This window comes from Lepus europaeus, chromosome 5 (assembly GCF_033115175.1).
Source record: "Lepus europaeus isolate LE1 chromosome 5, mLepTim1.pri, whole genome shotgun sequence".
Taxonomy (NCBI): Eukaryota; Metazoa; Chordata; class Mammalia; order Lagomorpha; family Leporidae; genus Lepus; species Lepus europaeus.
In genome coordinates, this window is record NC_084831.1 from 105,232,245 (window position 1) to 105,249,749 (window position 17,505).

General features: G+C 44.0%; 1 protein-coding gene across 2 annotated transcripts; it reads left to right on the plus strand.

The window, feature by feature from the left end:
* Positions 1-489: 489 nt before the first annotated feature.
* On the plus strand, positions 490-13,983 carry LOC133760054 (chitinase-3-like protein 2). 2 transcript variants are annotated; one of them, XR_009865955.1, is made up of 12 exons: positions 490-573; positions 2,301-2,330; positions 2,828-3,029; positions 3,297-3,353; positions 6,726-6,876; positions 7,418-7,542; positions 7,797-7,926; positions 9,102-9,284; positions 11,648-11,764; positions 12,539-12,678; positions 13,511-13,668; positions 13,765-13,983. XR_009865955.1 is itself a non-coding variant. In XM_062191961.1 (11 exons), exons 1-10 carry the CDS (start codon positions 534-536, stop codon positions 12,674-12,676), a joined length of 1,173 nt encoding a protein of 390 aa, XP_062047945.1. In that variant the 5' UTR covers positions 490-533; the 3' UTR covers positions 12,677-12,678; positions 13,511-13,983. The 2 variants fall into 2 exon arrangements, 1 of the variants encoding a protein (XP_062047945.1); XM_062191961.1 differs by having other exon boundaries at positions 13,511-13,983.
* The last annotated feature ends 3,522 nt before the right edge of the window (positions 13,984-17,505 follow it).

Genomic DNA, 17,505 nt, shown 5'->3' on the forward strand with positions numbered 1-17,505 from the left:
AATGTTTCAGGTTGTTCTATTCCTGTCCTGAGAGTATTTATGGGTTCCTCAGACTCACCCCCTCCTGCATGTACCCTGAAAGCAATCACTTCCAGCCACTGCTCCCATTAGCCCCTGCATTCCTGGTACAGCCCTCCAAACAGCAGTCTTTTTCTGTTGAGATCCCATTGTCCTTGCTTGGGCAGGACTTAAAGTGAACCCAGGCATCCAGGCCATTTTCTTCTCCATGTTGCTTGTCGCTGATACATAGGAAGCAGCATGTCAGAGGTTCAAGGCTTGAGAGAATGCTCATGGGAGGAGAGTGGTGAATGGGGCCTTTCAATGACTGTGTCCACAGAATCAAGATTCTGCCAGGTGAGAGTTGGTGTTGCTCAAATCCAAGCTCCATTGCCTGGAAGTTTCATAAGACATATTAGCTAGGGGAAGTCCCTGAAAATTCCTGGACTCCTTGCTTCCTTCCGGTAAACCAAGCTGTTGAAACATCAGGGAATAAAAGGCTTGGAGTATCTGCATTCTAGAAGCTGCTGGGAGACATGGGAGCAAGCACCATGAATACGAAGTCTCTCTGGGCAGGTGAGTGGCGCTGGGGGAGAGCTGATAATTCAGCAGGACAGTTAGTGATGGGGGAATGGCTAATGCAGACCTCTGGAAAAGTGATCTTGCTGCTTTCTTGAGATCGCAATCTGTTCACTTCAGTACCAAAAGATACTAAGCTAATGCAATTGTCCTAGGGAGACCATCTGATCTTTCCTGCACTGGCAAGAGAGCAGCAGTGGTCCAAGTCCTCTGCACTGTCAGGCTGCTCTCCGCACAGAGGTTCCCTTGTCTCTAGACATGGAGTAGATCGTGTTTTCTTGGTCTCTTAATGTGTGAGCCTGGTGTTGGGGGTCCCATCTTTCACGGGCTATGCTTTGAGTACATTATAGAACTTTAAAGGAATCTCACATTTCTCATCTGCAGAATGATTTTTTTTTTTTGATTCAATGTTTTCTAAACTCTCCCCTCAACTCTGGAGTTCAGATCCAAAACTCCAGCATCTGTACTGGCTGGGAATTTGGCAGAGGGTGGAGGTGAGACTAAACAAACAGGGCTCTGGGTGAACAGGGGAGTTCACCAGGGAGAGAGGGGTATGTCTGATAGAGGAAAGGAGACATCTTGTTGTGCTATTCATATTTCTTTCACCTTATTACACTCTCAAGCCATGAGCAAGCACTTAACAAGAGCCTGTTGAAGGCTCTTCTCCCCGCAGCCTCTGGAAAGTGGCCAGTAAGGGAGGCAACACTCTGGACGAGTTTCTGGAAGAGGTTGACCTGACAAGTAGAAGTGGCAACCAGAATATCTCTGCCCACTCAATGAGGGCATGGCAGATCAGCTTCCTGCGTCCTCTGCCCCTTGTCTGGAAAGAATGTGGAGCAGCAGGACAGAAGCCGAGAGCCCCGCGCCCAGCCCTGAGCTCTGCAGAGGCACACCCCGCTCCGGCAGCTGGGCGTCCGGAGCCTGTCTTCCTTTTCCCCTTCCCTTTTCCCATTTCAGACCCCAAGTCTGCACAATGTCCCCAGGCTGGGGAAGTCATGGTTCAAGGCGTGCTGCTCCTGGGGGAAAGTGTCTAGAACCCGGGGCTTTACTTCTACTTTCCATTTGGGAGGATGAGTTAAGGATAGAGCAATCTCACCACTGCTTCTGAGGACGGTGTCCTGTGGGGAAGAGGCTGGCATGGCGTCACAGGCACAGGTTGAAGCACTACCGGAGCCAGCTCACACTGCTCTGCTCAACGCCTGGCCTTGTTCTAAGACTGAGTTGCTTACACACAGGGAAACCGTTCACCTCAATTTTCCCAGGACAGTTATGCGCCAAGCTATCGTCCCAGGTAAATTATTAATAATGGTTCTCTCTGCTCTGCAAATGGTCCATTGGACAATAAAGTCTATGGTCATCCTCTCTACAATCATATTTAATTCTGGACTAGACCATGAGCTCCTTGAGGCCAGGGAAGGCAGGGACTTAATTTTAGTTTCCCTAGTATCCTGGACAATGCTTGTCACAGAGCAGGTGATCCAAAAGAACTTTAGACAAATGAATGAGCAAATGAATTCCCAGTTTGGAAACTGTCTCTGCTTTGAGGCATTCAAGGGCTGCGGACACCAAGGCCCTGTAAAAAGATCACAGCGCAATGGCTGGAGAGCCTAGTGAAGCAAGGCTGTGTCTTGTCTGAAGTCCCCCACACAGACTCCTTGCCATCACCTGAAACAGATGGTCCTGCTTTGGCTCAACCGGTTTCTCTTTCTGCCCATGTGTTATAGGTTTAGTGGTCTTGCTGCTCCTCCAGGGAGGTAAGTAGTCCGTGAGTCGCCATTGCCTGACTCCTTCTGTTCATGATGTTTGCTTTCTGTCCCTGCTACATGTTTTCCCCCTTGATTGATCTCTCGGAGTCTGACACTAACATGTTTGTGACTCTGACTTTCTCTTTGTGCACCCCTGGTTCTGGTTCTGTCTTTTTGAGTGAGTCTCTCTCCCTCTCTCTCTCTGTCATATTTAATGTTATATGTGTGTATAAATATGTACATACACACAACACATGCATTGTTTATTTCTCTACTTCTCTACGTCATCATCCAACCATCTGTGAGTATTTTGCACATTGATGATATCTCTGTTTTCCAACAAGCAAGTGTTTCTGGGCTGCACTAAAGATCCAGACTAAATGAGCTCGGAGGCTCTTGATGAATGAGCAAAGAATGCAATGGCTGTCTTGGGGAGAAACCCGTAGCCTTCTGGGCTCCCAGGCAACAACACTAGGGTCTCATTGGCTTTCCCTGCTCTACTCCAGGATCGGCCTACAAACTGGTTTGCTACTTTACCAACTGGTCCCAGGATCGGCAGGAACCAGGAAGATTCACCCCCGAGAATATTGACCCCTTCTTATGCTCTCACCTCATCTACTCATTTGCCAGCATCAGTAACAACAAGATCATCATCAAGGACAAGAATCCCACAGTGCTTTACCAGGCCATCAGTGATCTCAAAGCCAAGTCAGTGGGATGGGGATGGCGGTATCCAAGTAGGTTTTGGGGGAAGGATTTCAGTAACAAACTTGGCCTAAAGCCTACTATTTCATCCCTACGCATTTCCTTGGGTTATAGTCTTCTCCCCTGGTGCCCAATTCCTTCACTGAACTTAGCTGCTGAGCAGCCAGACCCCATTTGCTTGTATTCTTTATAGCAGGAATCCTACCCTTTAGGCAAAGGTTTCCCAGGCATTGAGAAAGGATATAATCAACTTACTCTTCTCTACTCTAGGAATCCAAAACTGAAAGTTCTGTTGTCCATTGGAGGGTACCTGTTTGGTTCCAAAGGGTAAGACTGCATCTACATTTTATTTTCATTCTTCCTTATAATTTCTGGTCATCACCACTTTCCCTCCAGACCTCTCCATAGAGGTCTTCCCTTGCCCAGATGGCAAAAGAGATCCCTCTGTGTTTTGTCACAAGTAGAGGCACAGTACCAGGTTTTCTGGCGTCTTGGAAGGAGCACCCAGGAGCTACACCCAAAATTCAGTTACTGAATACCTGAGAGAAACAGGACTGTGCGCAACCTCCAGTAAACTCATTGCTGTGAAGATTTTTTCACCTTACAGATTGTCAGGAGATGGTTTTAGTTAGGAAGTGCAGTTGTCTTAATCACTTGAGGGTTTGACTTTGCACCATGGGATGGACTGGAAGAGTTATTTGCACTTAAAAGCCCAGCCTTGGTCCATGGCAATCAGTGGGTGACATTGTCCTGGGCCAAGTACAGAGCAAGATGGCCTGAGAAGAGCAGGACAGCAGAGACGACAATCGAGTCTGCTTTGCTTGAAAACAGTTCTCTTAATGCAAGCATGCATTCATTATACATTATATTTTCTACTCACATAACAATGATATCCCATTTACTCAAGAGCTAAAGACATGCAAGCACACAAGGATAAACCATACCTTTTTCCAAGCTTCAGCTATAATTAGTCTAATTTTGAATTCCTTCTATAATTTTTAAATTGCTAACACTTTACCAATTCCAGAGTTCTTAAGGGCAGCCAAAAGTCTTTCATTTTCACAGAAATCTGTTCCTAAAATCTCCTTGTGTGGTTTGTCAATTAGAGCCAGAGGAGGCAGAGAAAAGAAATAGGTATTAGAATCCCTGTGTGGGTTTCTGCAAGCAGAAAGAAGGAAGAAAAACCCGATCTGAGTCACCCCCAGCTTGAACACCCTTCAGTCGTAAATGGGCTTCCGTGGCAACTCTTCTCCTAATTCTCAAATTCTCCTTCCTAATACTTGCTTAAGTTTTGATTCAACTAAAAATATCTTTGTTCATTCATTCCTATGTGCATACATTCATTTATTTAATAAATAATGACTTGAGTGCCCAATACATACCAGCTTTGTGGTTGTAAGTAGGGCTTTGGAGCTAGACATATTGGTTTGGATTTCCCTTTAATCATCTGCAGCTCTATGCAAGCTGTGTGACTTCAGGCAAGTTCTCTAACAACTCTGAGCCACAGTTACTGTTTTTGGCTTATTTACTTTAGCTATGCAATGATGATAAGAGAATTTATCTCAGGGTGGTGGTGTGAAGGCAGGCACTGCAAACAGACTGCCTGGAAGTGCCAATGTGCAATAAGGGTGGGTGCAATAATCGTTATGTTAATATGGTTGTTATTATTGGGCAAATACCAGGCTTTGTGCCAGGTGCTACGCAGAACACTTGATTGATTATGTGGCATGCACATACTTGTTTCTAAGGAGTAAATTGCTACATTTCTATTCAGCAGGCAGCTATTCTAAAGTCACAGGTGTAGGTCCACCAAGAGGCTTAGGTGCAATGGCTCTCTAATCATTGTAAACACTTGGAAGCATAAGACAAAAGCTAGAAGTTGATTTCCACCATGTGTTCATGATAGGGGCCCTGTTTCTTGCAATATCCCCCACTGTGCAGCTGAGATACATGCAGGAACCAAAATATCGATTGGATATTGACTGAAACAAAATTAATTCAAGTCTCTAAGCATATTTAGGGATGGGAGAGTCAAGAAGTGCCACAACTCAAAGAAGAGGTCCCAAGGAAAATGTTTTGCCAGTACCATTAATTGAAAAGACATTCTTTTCTCTAGCATATTTTCTTGGCATCTTTGTCTAAAATAAGTTGGCTGTGTGTGTGTGAATTAATTTCTGAGCTCTCAATTCTGTTCCATTCATCTGTATGCTGATTTTTATGCCGGTACGATGCTGTTTCAATTACTAAACTTTTGTAGTATGCTTTGAAATCAAGTATTTTGTTGCCTCCAGCTTGATTTTTTTCCCCTTAGGATGCTTTGGCAATTCTGGGTCTTTGTGATTCCACATGAGTTTTAGGATTGCTTTTCCTAATTGTATAAAGAATATCGTTGGTATTTTGGCAGAGATTGCATTGAATGTTTAGATTGCTTTAGACAGCATAAATATTTCAGTGATATTAATTCTTATAATCCATGAGCAAGGAATATCTTTCCATTTTTTGTGTGTGTGTCTATGTCCTTGATGATTTCTTTCATCAGTGTTTTATAACTGTCATTGTAGAGATCTTTCACTTCTTTGGTTAAATTTATTCCTAAATTCTTGATTTTTGTAGCTATTGTGAGTGGTATTTCTTTTCTGATTTCTTTCAGTAAGATCATTGTTGGTGTATAAAAATGCCACTGTTGTTTGTATGTTGATTTTGTAACCTACAACTTTATTGAATTGGTTTATCAATTCTAACAGCTTTTTGGTGGAGTGTTTAGGGTTTTCCATGTACTACATCCCATCATCTGCAAACATGAATATTTTAACTTCCTCCTTTCCAGTTTCAATGCCCTTTATAGAACTTTCCTAAAAGTGATTGTTTGGAGGCACATGCAGCAGGATTAGCTTCCTCAATCCCAACTTAAAGATGGCCAAACTGGAACCCAGGAAGCTGGTTAGTGACAAAGCACTCACCAGAAAGTACTCTGACCTGGGACTTGAACCCAGATCTCCTGATCCTAAGCCTACCACATTGCTTTTCCAAAGGTGTAAGGCAACCAAAGGTGGACAGTATTTAAACAGATTTTATTGCGAAACAAATGCAATAGGAGAAAAGGGCTGGATTGAACTCTGAATGCAGCAAAAAGCCAAAGAGCAGGTGTCAGGGGTTGGTGGATGGGAAATTCTTCAGAGGAAACATTAGGACTAAGAGATTCTAGCCAAACTGACTCAACAGGATTTGTGCAAAAGGCGGGCCAAGACTGTCAGATACTATCTGAGAGGTAATCCAGGGCAAAGATTTGGGTAAAATATTCAGGGTGATCAGATACCAAGGGTCAAGGGTTCCCACCAAATTAACTTTGCAGGATTCTTGCTAAAACTGGAATCTGTGAAGATGAACACAGAAGGTCAAGCTCTGGCTGAGCAGAGGGCTCAGAGGAGCTTTCTGAATCTTGGCCAAGGCAGCTCCATCACTCTGCAGGGAATCTGCAGAGCCCCCAACCTTTCTTTTTCTGACCTGATCAGTTTTCTGGCCCACAATCTTTCCTCCTCTCATCTGTTCCAAATGGACAAGGGTTGGGAAGGAAAAATAGTGAGTGAATATTGGGGGAGGGGGAGACTATCCCAGAGTTTCTGCAGAATATATGTTGCATGATGAGTATTGTTTGCTTGTTTGTTTGTTTGTTTTTTAAACTGCATTATTTCTACCCAGGTTCCACCCTATGGTCGATTCTTCTAAATCACAATTAGAATTTATTACTTCTGTGATATTGCTCCTGAGGAACCATAACTTCGATGGACTGGATGTCAGCTGGATCTACCCAGATCTGAAAGACAAAACTCATTTCACTGCACTGATTCATGTAAGTTAAAATCCTTGCTACACTCACCACCTTTAACATGTAGAACCCATGTCTATACAGGGAAAGAAAAAGAGGCAGTTGACACTGGTTCGGAGGCACAGCCCATGCCCTTCAGAAGCCCCGACTGATGGGAAGAAAACTTCAGCTTCTAGTTTAGGGCAGGGACAACTGCAAACAACAAAGCCCCTTACACAGTGAACAAACGCCACCAAAACAAAGCAACACCCTTGTAAAAGTATGGGGTAGAATTTCCTGTGTGCTGAGATAATCTAACAGAAAAACCCATCACATAGATCAGAAAACCTATCAGGAGGAAACACAGATGTTTCTTTCCTGAGTGCAATGAGACTGGGGTCTTCCTGCCAGCTGTGGAGACTTCCAGAGCTGATAAAGCTGCGAGATATCTCCATGTGGGTTAGGGAGGGGAGTATTGATCTCATTCATCTAATATGATTCTAGAAACTTCTTAGATCCCAAACAAGAAGTTTAGGGTTATGCTATGAGTGCAGAAGCTGACACTTTGTTCTTTTGATTTTCATAGGAGTTATCAGAAGCCTTTCAGAAAGATTCCATCAACTCTAGCAAAGAAAGGCTTCTCTTGACTGCAGGCGTGTCTGCAGGGAGGCAAATGGTTGATAACAGCTATCAGATTGAAAAACTGGCCGAGTGAGTACATCAGAGTGCGTCCACTTCCTTCTGCCCCCATCCTGGTCCATGCAAGTTTCATGTGTCAGTTTGTCTAAGGAACAAGGGGAGGAGGGAGAGAGGGCTAGTCACCATTCTCACCCTGCAACTCAGCCAGGATTATCTTCTGCAAGGCAAATTTCAGTCCTTCTAATAATATTCAAAGCCCCCAAAATAGGTAGAATGGATTCTACCTCTACTCATCATAGAATCTCTTCCTTGCTTCTGACTTTCAGAAAACTGGATTTCATCAACCTCCTGTCCTTCGACTTCCACGGGTCTTGGGAAAAGCCCCTTGTCACGGGCCACAACAGTCCTCTGAGAAAGGGGCATGTAGACAAAGGGCCAAGCTCCTACTACAATGTGGTGAGTGGGGCACACATCCTGCAGCAGGGCGCTGGCTGCTGGGGAGGGGTTGAGGAGAGCCCAGCACATCTAGAGTGACTTCCGTCTTGACATAAGCAGGAGCTGAGTGTCCAAGACCAGCTTGTGAGTGCAGACAAAATACTCTCACCAGGCATCAGTAAAATGTCACCTGGAGACAGTCAGAAGAGCTAGTAGTTGATGCTCCCTGAACTCTATTTTTGACCCAATCTGTCATCCATCTCAGTCCACTCTAGGGTCTTCATTTTTGGTACATTTGATACACATAGGTGCATCAAACTTGTACCTTTCTCTGTCTATCCATATTCTTTACTTAATTTGATCTTTAAAACAACACCATGAGGTTGGCTAGGCAGGAAGCATTACTGAAGATCCATACACGATGAAATGGAAGCCTGGTAGACTTAATGATTGATACTGATGTAAAAGTCCTAAAAAGTTGGAAATGTGAAATATAGGAAAAAAAGAATGGTGTTGTTGTTGTTCTGGTACATATATATGAATGACTAGTCCTAAAATTTGGGGAGAAAAAAATGTGGTTTGAAATGCTTGTTTCCAGGCCTTTACATTTAAAGTTACAAAAATCATCAGCCCAAAAGTAGATATTCTGATTTCTAGTTCGAAGCTTTTCTGGAACTCCACACAAGAGATTTAACATCAGCCTCCTTCACTTCCTCCCCCTTTGTCAGCTTCTTTAAAGATGACGAAGCACAGCCCCATCTTCTCTAACTCTGTATTTTATCCTGATGGGGCAGGAAGACCCAAAGTAGCCTCTAACATCGAATCCCCTTGGATCATGGTTGTTGTGAGGCCTTGCAGACTGAGTCTGACCTCCATCTCCATCAGTAAGATTGTACACTTAGTCCATAGTCCATTGGCTCAAAGGCAGAAGAAAGGGGAGATGACCCTGGTTTGATGTTTTCTAGGTCCCTTGTCTTATTTCTTTCGTGATCTATTTTCTTTCACAACTTCAAGAAAACCAAGTGTACCTCTGACTGCTGAAGAGTATTGATTGTGTTGCAGCGAATTTCTGGGACTATCTGTACCCAGCTGGAGAAGAGGCATCGAGGAGTCGTGTCCATGAAATTTGGGATGGAGGCTAAGTCTGGACCCTCCTTTCCCCACACCCTGGATTTCAGCCTCTTTTCCCTTTCTAGGAATATGCTGTGGGGTACTGGATACACAAGGGAATGCCCACAGAGAAGATAGTCATGGGAATCCCCACGTATGGACACTCTTTCACACTGGCCTCTGCAGAAACTGCCATGGGGGCCCCTGCCTCTGGTCCTGGAGCTGCTGGTCCCATCACCGAGTCTCCAGGCTTCCTAGCCTATTATGAGGTACCTGCCATATCCAGGATGGGCTGCCCACTCCAATGTGACAATAATAGAGTAATAGAGTAACTGATCCTGAGTGTCGTGAAGGAGGGGGTACAGAATACTCTAGGAACACACAAGAGGAACTTCTAACTCTGTCTGGGGAGGGGCTGGGGAATACCTCCTGGAGGAAGCGCAACAAGCCGAACTCTGACGAGACAGAGCACGTAAGGAGTGCAGATGGGTGATGAAGGGCATGAGAGACTGGAAAAGGGAGACCGTCCCAAGTTCTTGACTTGCATAAGCAGGTGGATGGCAACACATTTACTAAGATTAGGGAAGACACAAGAAGGGTAGAGTGGGCATTGGTCTTGGTGGTGAGGTCAATTTTGGACACTTAAAGTTTGAGAATACTGTGGGACATCCAAATGCCTTGGGGGACACAGAAATAACCGATGAGTGGTTGAATATATGAGGGTTCCTCAAAACGTGTGGAAAAATGGAATAAAAACCTACCTTTATTCATGGTTTTTCATAATATACCTTCTCCATGAACTTCTTGAGGACCTCTCATATGGATTTGGTTATAGCAGTCCACTCTGTGCTAGAGAGGTAGACTTGAAAATCACCATCATAAAGATGATGTTTTAAGCCTAAGTGTACTATGAAAATTGAGTAGGGCCCAAGATAAAGCTCAAAGACCTCCTGTACCTGAGGGCTGTGCAGAGGAAGAAGAGCACATTAAGGAAACTGACAATAGAGCAAGAGAAGGGGGAGGACCCATATAGTTCTGTGCCAGAGCTCGGGGAAGTGAGTGTTCAGGGAAGGAGCAAGTACTCGAGTGTGTCAAATTCTGCCTAGAAATAAGATAACTAAGGAATAAAAAAAAAGCTGTTCTGTTGATTAGAATGGTATTTCTCTCTGTCCCATAATATAGGGCAAAATATCTGGAATACTTAAAAAAAAAAGCATAGGAGAAACCAGAAATCTAACAGTAGCCAATAGAAACTCTTGGAATACTCATATCACAAGTGCTGGGTATTATAGGAGTTAAAATAAGTAATCCTTCATCATTGTCTCAAAGGGCAGATCACTAAGGTAGAAAGAATGTAGAAAAGAAATATAATTAATGGGAGTTTATAAACCAGATAACTATGATATTTTATAAAACCACAGAAGTATTGCAAAACAAGATATGAGTAAGTGGCCGATGAGTGGGGTAATAGGTCATGAGTTCAGGCATGGGTGACCAGGGAAGGCTCCATGGAAGAAAAGATATTTGTACTTGGCTTTGAAGGATAGAGAAGAGTCTGATCAGGTAGAAGAAAGATCATCCCATATCTTAGTGTCCCCTTGGAGTCCTAGGCTGACTTGTCATCTTAAGTTTGGGCAGAAGACATTATTAGACTCCTCACTGAATCTCAGGATGTGATAGACTGGAAGAGAGAGAGAGGCTGACCCATCCTTGGATAATTCTGGGTCAATGGCAACAACACTCTTAATAGGCTAGAAAAGTTCCTCACTCAGAATCTGCTGCAGGTTGTTGATGTGGACCACCAGAAAGATATACACTGCCCCAGCTCATGGGAAATTTGATTATCTAGTTTGTCACACTAGGTCATTGTAATGTTGACGAGCTGATTTTTCTTAAATATTCGACTTTAATTTTCTGCCTTCATTGAGTAAACATGAATATAGATCACCCCCAAAGAGTAAGTAATCAGAAATGTATTTTCTATGTGATGTCAAAATAATTTTTTTCACTGATGATTTTTTTTTCTATTAGTTCTTACTTATGCTAACAGGAGAAAGTAGCTGATGCTAACCCAGGGATTCCAGGACAGAGCATAATGGGAATGGAAAGGTGGAGAAGGGGAGTAGAGGGATTGAAGTGGGAGAAACTGCAAGGTGGAAAATAATGGTGATGGTCATCGAAATGCTGCTCACTTGTAGAGCACTTTACTATTTTCCAAAAACCTGGCAACATATACAGCATTAGTTCATTCAATCCCAACAACTACAACAATGTAAGAAACGAGTGTTGAAGACATTATTATAATTATTCCTGGTTTTGCAAATGAAGAAACAAGAAGATTAATTGGTTAGTGCTGGTATTTGATCTGGAACTCAAGTATTCTCTGACTGGCTGGGCTCCTTCTAATGAGGTCTTAGAACAAAAGGTCCTCAGTGGTTCACCATAGACCATCTCAGTGGTTCACTAGTGGTTCACCCTGAACCATCTGTACAGTGTAACAGATTGTTTCCCTGTCTGATCCTTGAGATAAGATTCTGATAGCTTCCCCAAATTCCTAGTCTGCCCTATCTACCTTACTCAGCTTTAAGAAGAGCCCATGGCTGAACCTCTGTTTTCCGTCTTTTCTTGCCAGATCTGCCAGTTCCTACAAGGAGCCAAGATCACAAGGCTCCAGGATCAGCAGGTTCCCTATGCAGTCAAGGGTAACCAGTGGGTGGGCTACGATGATGTGCAGAGTCTGGAGACCAAGGTAGGTGGTAATAAGCTCAGAGATGGGTGATGCTCCTTTGAGTGGGGTAAAGTTGTGTGGTAAAGTTCTTCAATACTTCATGTCAAGAAGGAGAAGCTCCTGGGGCCCCAGACTCTAGACTTGTATCCAGCAGTCACTGTAGCCAAAGGGTAGTAGTGACTCTAAGCCACATCTGTGACCACCTCTGGTACATAAAAAGAGATGGAAAGGATGGAGAAATGAGGCATGGAGAGAAAGGAGGAGAGGAGAGAGGGAAGAAAAGAGACCTCCCTGCCTACATGGTTATTTACCTTGTCAGTTCTCTTTGGACAAATCCTTCAGTCCTTATCTAGTTTCCCTATCTTCAGTCCTTATCTGGCTTCCCTATCCAGTTGGCTGCATATTTCTGAGCCTATCAGTCCTCACATTTCTGCAGCCATTTGTTTTCCTTCTAGGATCAGGGAATTTAGGAGGCATCTGAGTAATCTACAACTCCAGGCATATGTCTTTGCTGAAGGCTTCCTAGCTCTACCTCAGCCTGCAGAGCTTTCACAGCCCCCAAGACTGCAGAACCCAGAGACTGGTGACTCCATGAGCCAGATGAGAGATTCTTTGTAGTGTGTGGTCCTCCCAGTGTCTCCCTAAGCAACTGTTCCCAGCAGGAATTCTCTAACTCCATACGACCAATGAGTCTACTGCTGTTTTCTAAGTTCAAACCCTTATCTGAATCTGACATGGTCATGGGTGGTTAAAAGTTTCTTCTAATGTCTGTCTGTACTTCTGTTCCTTCCACAGGTTCAGTTCTTAAAGAATTTAAACCTGGGAGGGGCCATGATCTGGTCCATTGACATGGATGACTTTACGGGCACATCCTGCAACCAGGGTCCCTTCCCCCTGGTCCAAGCTGTCAAACGAAACCTTGGCTCCCTATGAAGGTAACAGAATCTGGATTTGGGGCTGGGAGTGGGCAAAGAACTGGGCAGAACAGGAGCAGGATGCCAGGGAAGATCATCTTCACATTTGTGGACTGATTTTCTTCATGTGCCTTTGGATTTTCTGTTGTGTGGGCTGAACCTATCCTTTCGGTCAGCTTCCCAGAAATGTTTAAAATAGCAAGAATTTTAGGAGCAGGCATTTAGCCTGGTAAAGACACTAGTTAAGGCACCTGCATCCTATGCAGGAGTAACTGGGTTCAATATCCAGCTCCAGACCCTGACTCCAGCTTCCTGTTGGTGCAAAGCTTGGGGAGCAGCAATGTTGGCCCCACTAGTTGAGTTCTTGTCATTCACGTGGGAGAGCTGGGTGGAGTTCCTGGCTACCAACTTCGGTGTGGCCCAGTTTAAGCCAGTGTGTGCCTATTCTGAGTGAACCAATGGATGGGAACTCTGTTTGTCTCTCTGAATTAAATTTGATTTTTTTTTAAAAGAAGAAATTTTGGCTACCATTTACTGAGCTAAGTGCTTTATTTATACATACCATGGGGATAAATATGGACTCCATCACAATTCTTCTAATTGTCTAAATCAAAATCAGCTTGACCCTGTGCCCTCAACTCACTGGGCTGATGAGAAGTCCAATCTTGGCCACTGTGTAATGTCCCCTTCTTCAGCTGGCAGTTGGTCCTTCCTGGTCTGGATGTTTGGAAGCTTCTATTATTATAATTGACATGCTCTTGCCCAAGCCTATCTGTTACCTTGAAGGTTGCTTGCTTTGACAATGCTTCATTTCTGGTCTCTCCCTGGGTGAATTGGATGTCCTCTTGGACAGATGGAGGCCATTGCTGACCAACCATCCATACTGAGATCTGATCGCAGGGCAGGGGCTGGAGATAGGAGCAGCAGACGGAGGCTTACTACAGTGAAGAGGATTGACCATGCTGTCTTGGAGAAGGACCCAGAACTGCTTGAAGACTCTGGGCTATTCAGGTTGCAACCTTCCAGCTTTGAACATCTATGATTTAGTAACTTGATACAGACCTCAGGTTACTGAGTTGGGATTTGAAATATTCTTTTTGTCTCCAGGCTTAACTCAGAGCTGAACAGGCGAGGTGAACTTGCTGCCTATACCCTTTCCAGGAATTCTCCCATGAGATTGTCCATGCAGGCAGGCTTCCAGATTTTGCAGTTCTAAGCCTTTCCTGACTTTCTCTTATACCTTGGATTGGGCCAAGCTCTCTTTTCCTGCAGCTGTTGGCTTGTTGTCCAGAGCACAATAAAATAAAATTCATTTTGCTCCAGCAATTATGGCCTCATTTGTGCAATCTTTAACCCTGTGGTATAAGGCTGCCTTGCTCTGGTCTTTGTGGGGAACAGGGCTACAAAGGCTGCGTATTCCATGGACAAATATTACCAAGAGCAAACTTACTGTTAAAGTATGACTATTCCTCCATTACCAACCACATCTTCACAGTGACCCAGAAGATCAGGTGTAAACTGAGACTTCTCAGACTAGAAATTCAATCCCAGAATGTGACAGCCCATGCCCTTGGCCCTAGCCCACAGACAGCCCCCTTCCCTTCCCACCTTCAGTTCTGTCTTGCAGAGCAGGGCCCAGCCCTCATACACACACATGTGGACATCTCGGGCTTTGCATCCAAGCTTCCTCTATACCATCCCTTCACCTCCTAAAACACACACTCAAGGGCCTCAGGGCTCGGTGCATCACACTAGCAGCTGTGGCCCATCCCTCATGACCATGGGCCCAAGGAAAGGCCTTCACAGGCCCTGAAAGCGGACACAGGCAATTTGGGCTACTGAGCAGGATTCCCGGGAATCTGAGTCATGGTTTCTAAGAGGAGAGATGTGAGCTCCAGGAGCGTGCGCCCCTCGCCCAGCAGTCTCCTCTGCTCATGGGAAAGAGTGCAGGTGGAAGAGGCTCAGAGTTGGTCTCTCAAAGCAGGGTGACAAACTCTGGCCCACGGATCAAATCTAGCTCAGAGCCTGTTTCTGTAAGTAGGATTTTTTTTGGAGCCCAGCTGTGCTCAGTTTGTTTACACATAATTTTTTTTATATATATGCTATATAGGATAGGCCTGTAGCTGCTTTCTCTCTGCAATGGCAGAGTTGAGGAGTTGCAACAGTAGTATGGCCTGAAAAGCCTACAACATCTATCATTTTGCCAACTAATATCTCAAGAAAAAATTTGCCAACAACTTCTCTAAAGTGTGGTGCTCATAGCAGGAAGTCCTCTTGCACTGGTCTTAGTCTGGGGTCACACACATTAATTTTAAGAAAGACTGTTGGCTGGCACCGAGGCTCAATAGGCTAATCCTCTGCCTTGCAGCACTGGCACACTGGTTCTAGTCCCGGTTGGGGCGCCAGATTCTGTCCTGGCTGCCCCTCTTCCAGTCCAGCTCTCTGCTGTGGCCCAGGAGTGCAGTGGAGGATGGCCCAAGTGCTTGGGCCCTGCAGCCGCATGGAAGACCAGGAGAAGTACCTGGCTCCCAGCTTCAGATCAGCGCGGTGCACTGGCCACAGCGCGCCGGCCACAGTGGCCATTGGAGGGTGAACCAACAGTAAAGGAAGACCTTTCTCTCTGCCTCTCTCTCTCTCACTGTCCACTCTGCCTGTCAAAAATTTAAAAAATAAATAAAAAAAAGAAAGACTGTCTTCCCCCATGTTCCCACTCCTCTTCTGATAATTTTCCTCTAGAAAAATCATTTTTATCCTATCCTCTGAACAACACTTCCATGCACAGATTTAATCTGCATGGTTTGTGGGGTACGATGTATTAGCCCAGTTTTCAGATGCGCTAACTGGGGACTCAGGAGTGTACACGCATGTATCTGGTAAGTGGTAGTGGCTAGATTGACTCTCAGAATGTGGTAGCACCAGCATCTTTGTGGAGGGGGGAACTGGAAGTGGCTACATGATCTCAAGGGGAGTAGGGTGGGAATACCAGGAGACCTGTTCCAAAACTACTTTGAGATGATGTGCAAATGGCCAACAGATGCATTAAAAAGATGCTCAGCATCACTAGTAATCAAATAAATGCAAATCAAAACAGCAATGAGCAATCACTCACCCCAGTTAGATCAAGAGGAAATGCAATAAGTGCTGATGAGGTTGTGGACCAAAGAGAAACCTTGCACTCTGTTAATGAGGATATAAAGTAATACAGACAGTATGGAAAACAGTATGGAGTTCCCTCAAAAAATTAAGAATAGAATTTCTGTTTGATCTAGCAATCCCAGTACTGTGTGTACTTGTTAAGGTTTTCTAGAGTGATCAAATTGATAGGCTATGTATATAAGATGTGAAGGGAGATTGATTAGGAGAATTGGTTCACATGATTGTGGCAACTGAGAGGTTTCACAACAAGCTCTCTGCCAGCTTGGAAACACTGGAATGCTAGTAGAATGGGTTGGTCCAACTGTGAGAGCCTCAGGTCCAAGGAAGCTGGGGTGCAACTCTTGAGTTCGAGACTGATTTTCTAAGTACAAGTATAGGGGCCACCACTGTGGCCAGCAACAGGCATCCAATGTAGTAGTGGAGTACATCCCAATGCACACTCTGTGTTTAGTCTCTCCAGACCCCTAGCCTGTTCACGATTCTACCCACACTGAGGCTGGGTCTTTCCAAGTCATTTACTCAGACTTACATGCTAAGCTCATTTGGAAACACCCTCACTGACATACTCAAGATAATGCTTTTTTTTCAGGTTTCTAGGTATTTCACAATCCAGTCAAGTAGAGAGCATAAAATTGACCATCACACATACACACACACACATACAAACACACACATATATACGTTCAAAGGAAATGAAATCAGTATGTCTAAATTACATGTGCATTCCCATGCTCATTGAAGCACTACTCACAATAGCCAAGAAATGAAATCAACTAACACACCCATCAAAGAATAAATGGATAAAGAAAATGTGGAGTACAAACACAACAGAATACTATTCAGCATTAAATTTAAAAGATCAAAACCTATTATTTGCAACAAATTTGAAAGAACACAGAGGACATTGCACTAAGAGAAAAAATCCAGCCACAGAAAGGTAAATCCTACATGATCTTACTTTGTGTATGGAATCTAAAAGGATAGACCTGAGAAGCTGAGAGTAGAATAGTGGCCAGCAGAGGCAGACAAGATTGTGGGCTGAGGGTGTAGAGACAGGGTTGGTCAGCAGGTGCAACATTACAGTTACACAATAAATCAGTTCTGGTGTCCTATTGCATGTCAACCACGGTCAACAATAATATAATGTATACTTCAAAATAGCTAGAAGAGATTTTTGATGTTTTAACCACAAAGAAATGAACAATGTTTAAGGTGATGTACACGCAAATCACCCTGATTTGATTACATGCTGTATACATGCATCAAAACATCATGTGGCACCCAAAAATATGTACAATTATGACAGTTTTTAAGAAACTGCTTTTGATATTCCCTAGATTGAGAAGACAGTAGACATACACACCAGATAATGGAGTGGCAGACACTGATGGACACTAAGAGAAGTTAGCACCCAAGTCCCTACATGCTGCTCCAGCACTCAGATCTTACTAGAAAGTATTGCTTAAGGCACTTCTTTCACTTTCTTTTTTTTTAACTTTTTTTTAATTAATAAAAATTTCCAAAGTACAGCTTATGGATTACAATGGCTTCCCCCCCACCCGCCATAACTTCCCTCCACCTGCAACCCTCCCCTTTCCCGCTCCCTCTCCCCTTCCATTCACATTAAGATTCATTTTCAATTCTCTTTATATACAGAAGATAAATTTAGTATATATTAAGTAAAGATTTCAA

Excerpts from the sequence above, each read along its gene's own strand:
- LOC133760054 (XM_062191961.1), top strand. The coding sequence starts at position 534 with ATGGGAGCAAGCACCATGAATACGAAGTCTCTCTGGGCAG. Across the intron at positions 7,543-7,796 it reads CAGATTGAAAAACTGGCCGA|AAAACTGGATTTCATCAACC; the intron begins GTGAGTACATCA and ends TCTGACTTTCAG. Across the intron at positions 7,927-9,101 it reads CAAGCTCCTACTACAATGTG|GAATATGCTGTGGGGTACTG; the intron begins GTGAGTGGGGCA and ends TTCCCTTTCTAG.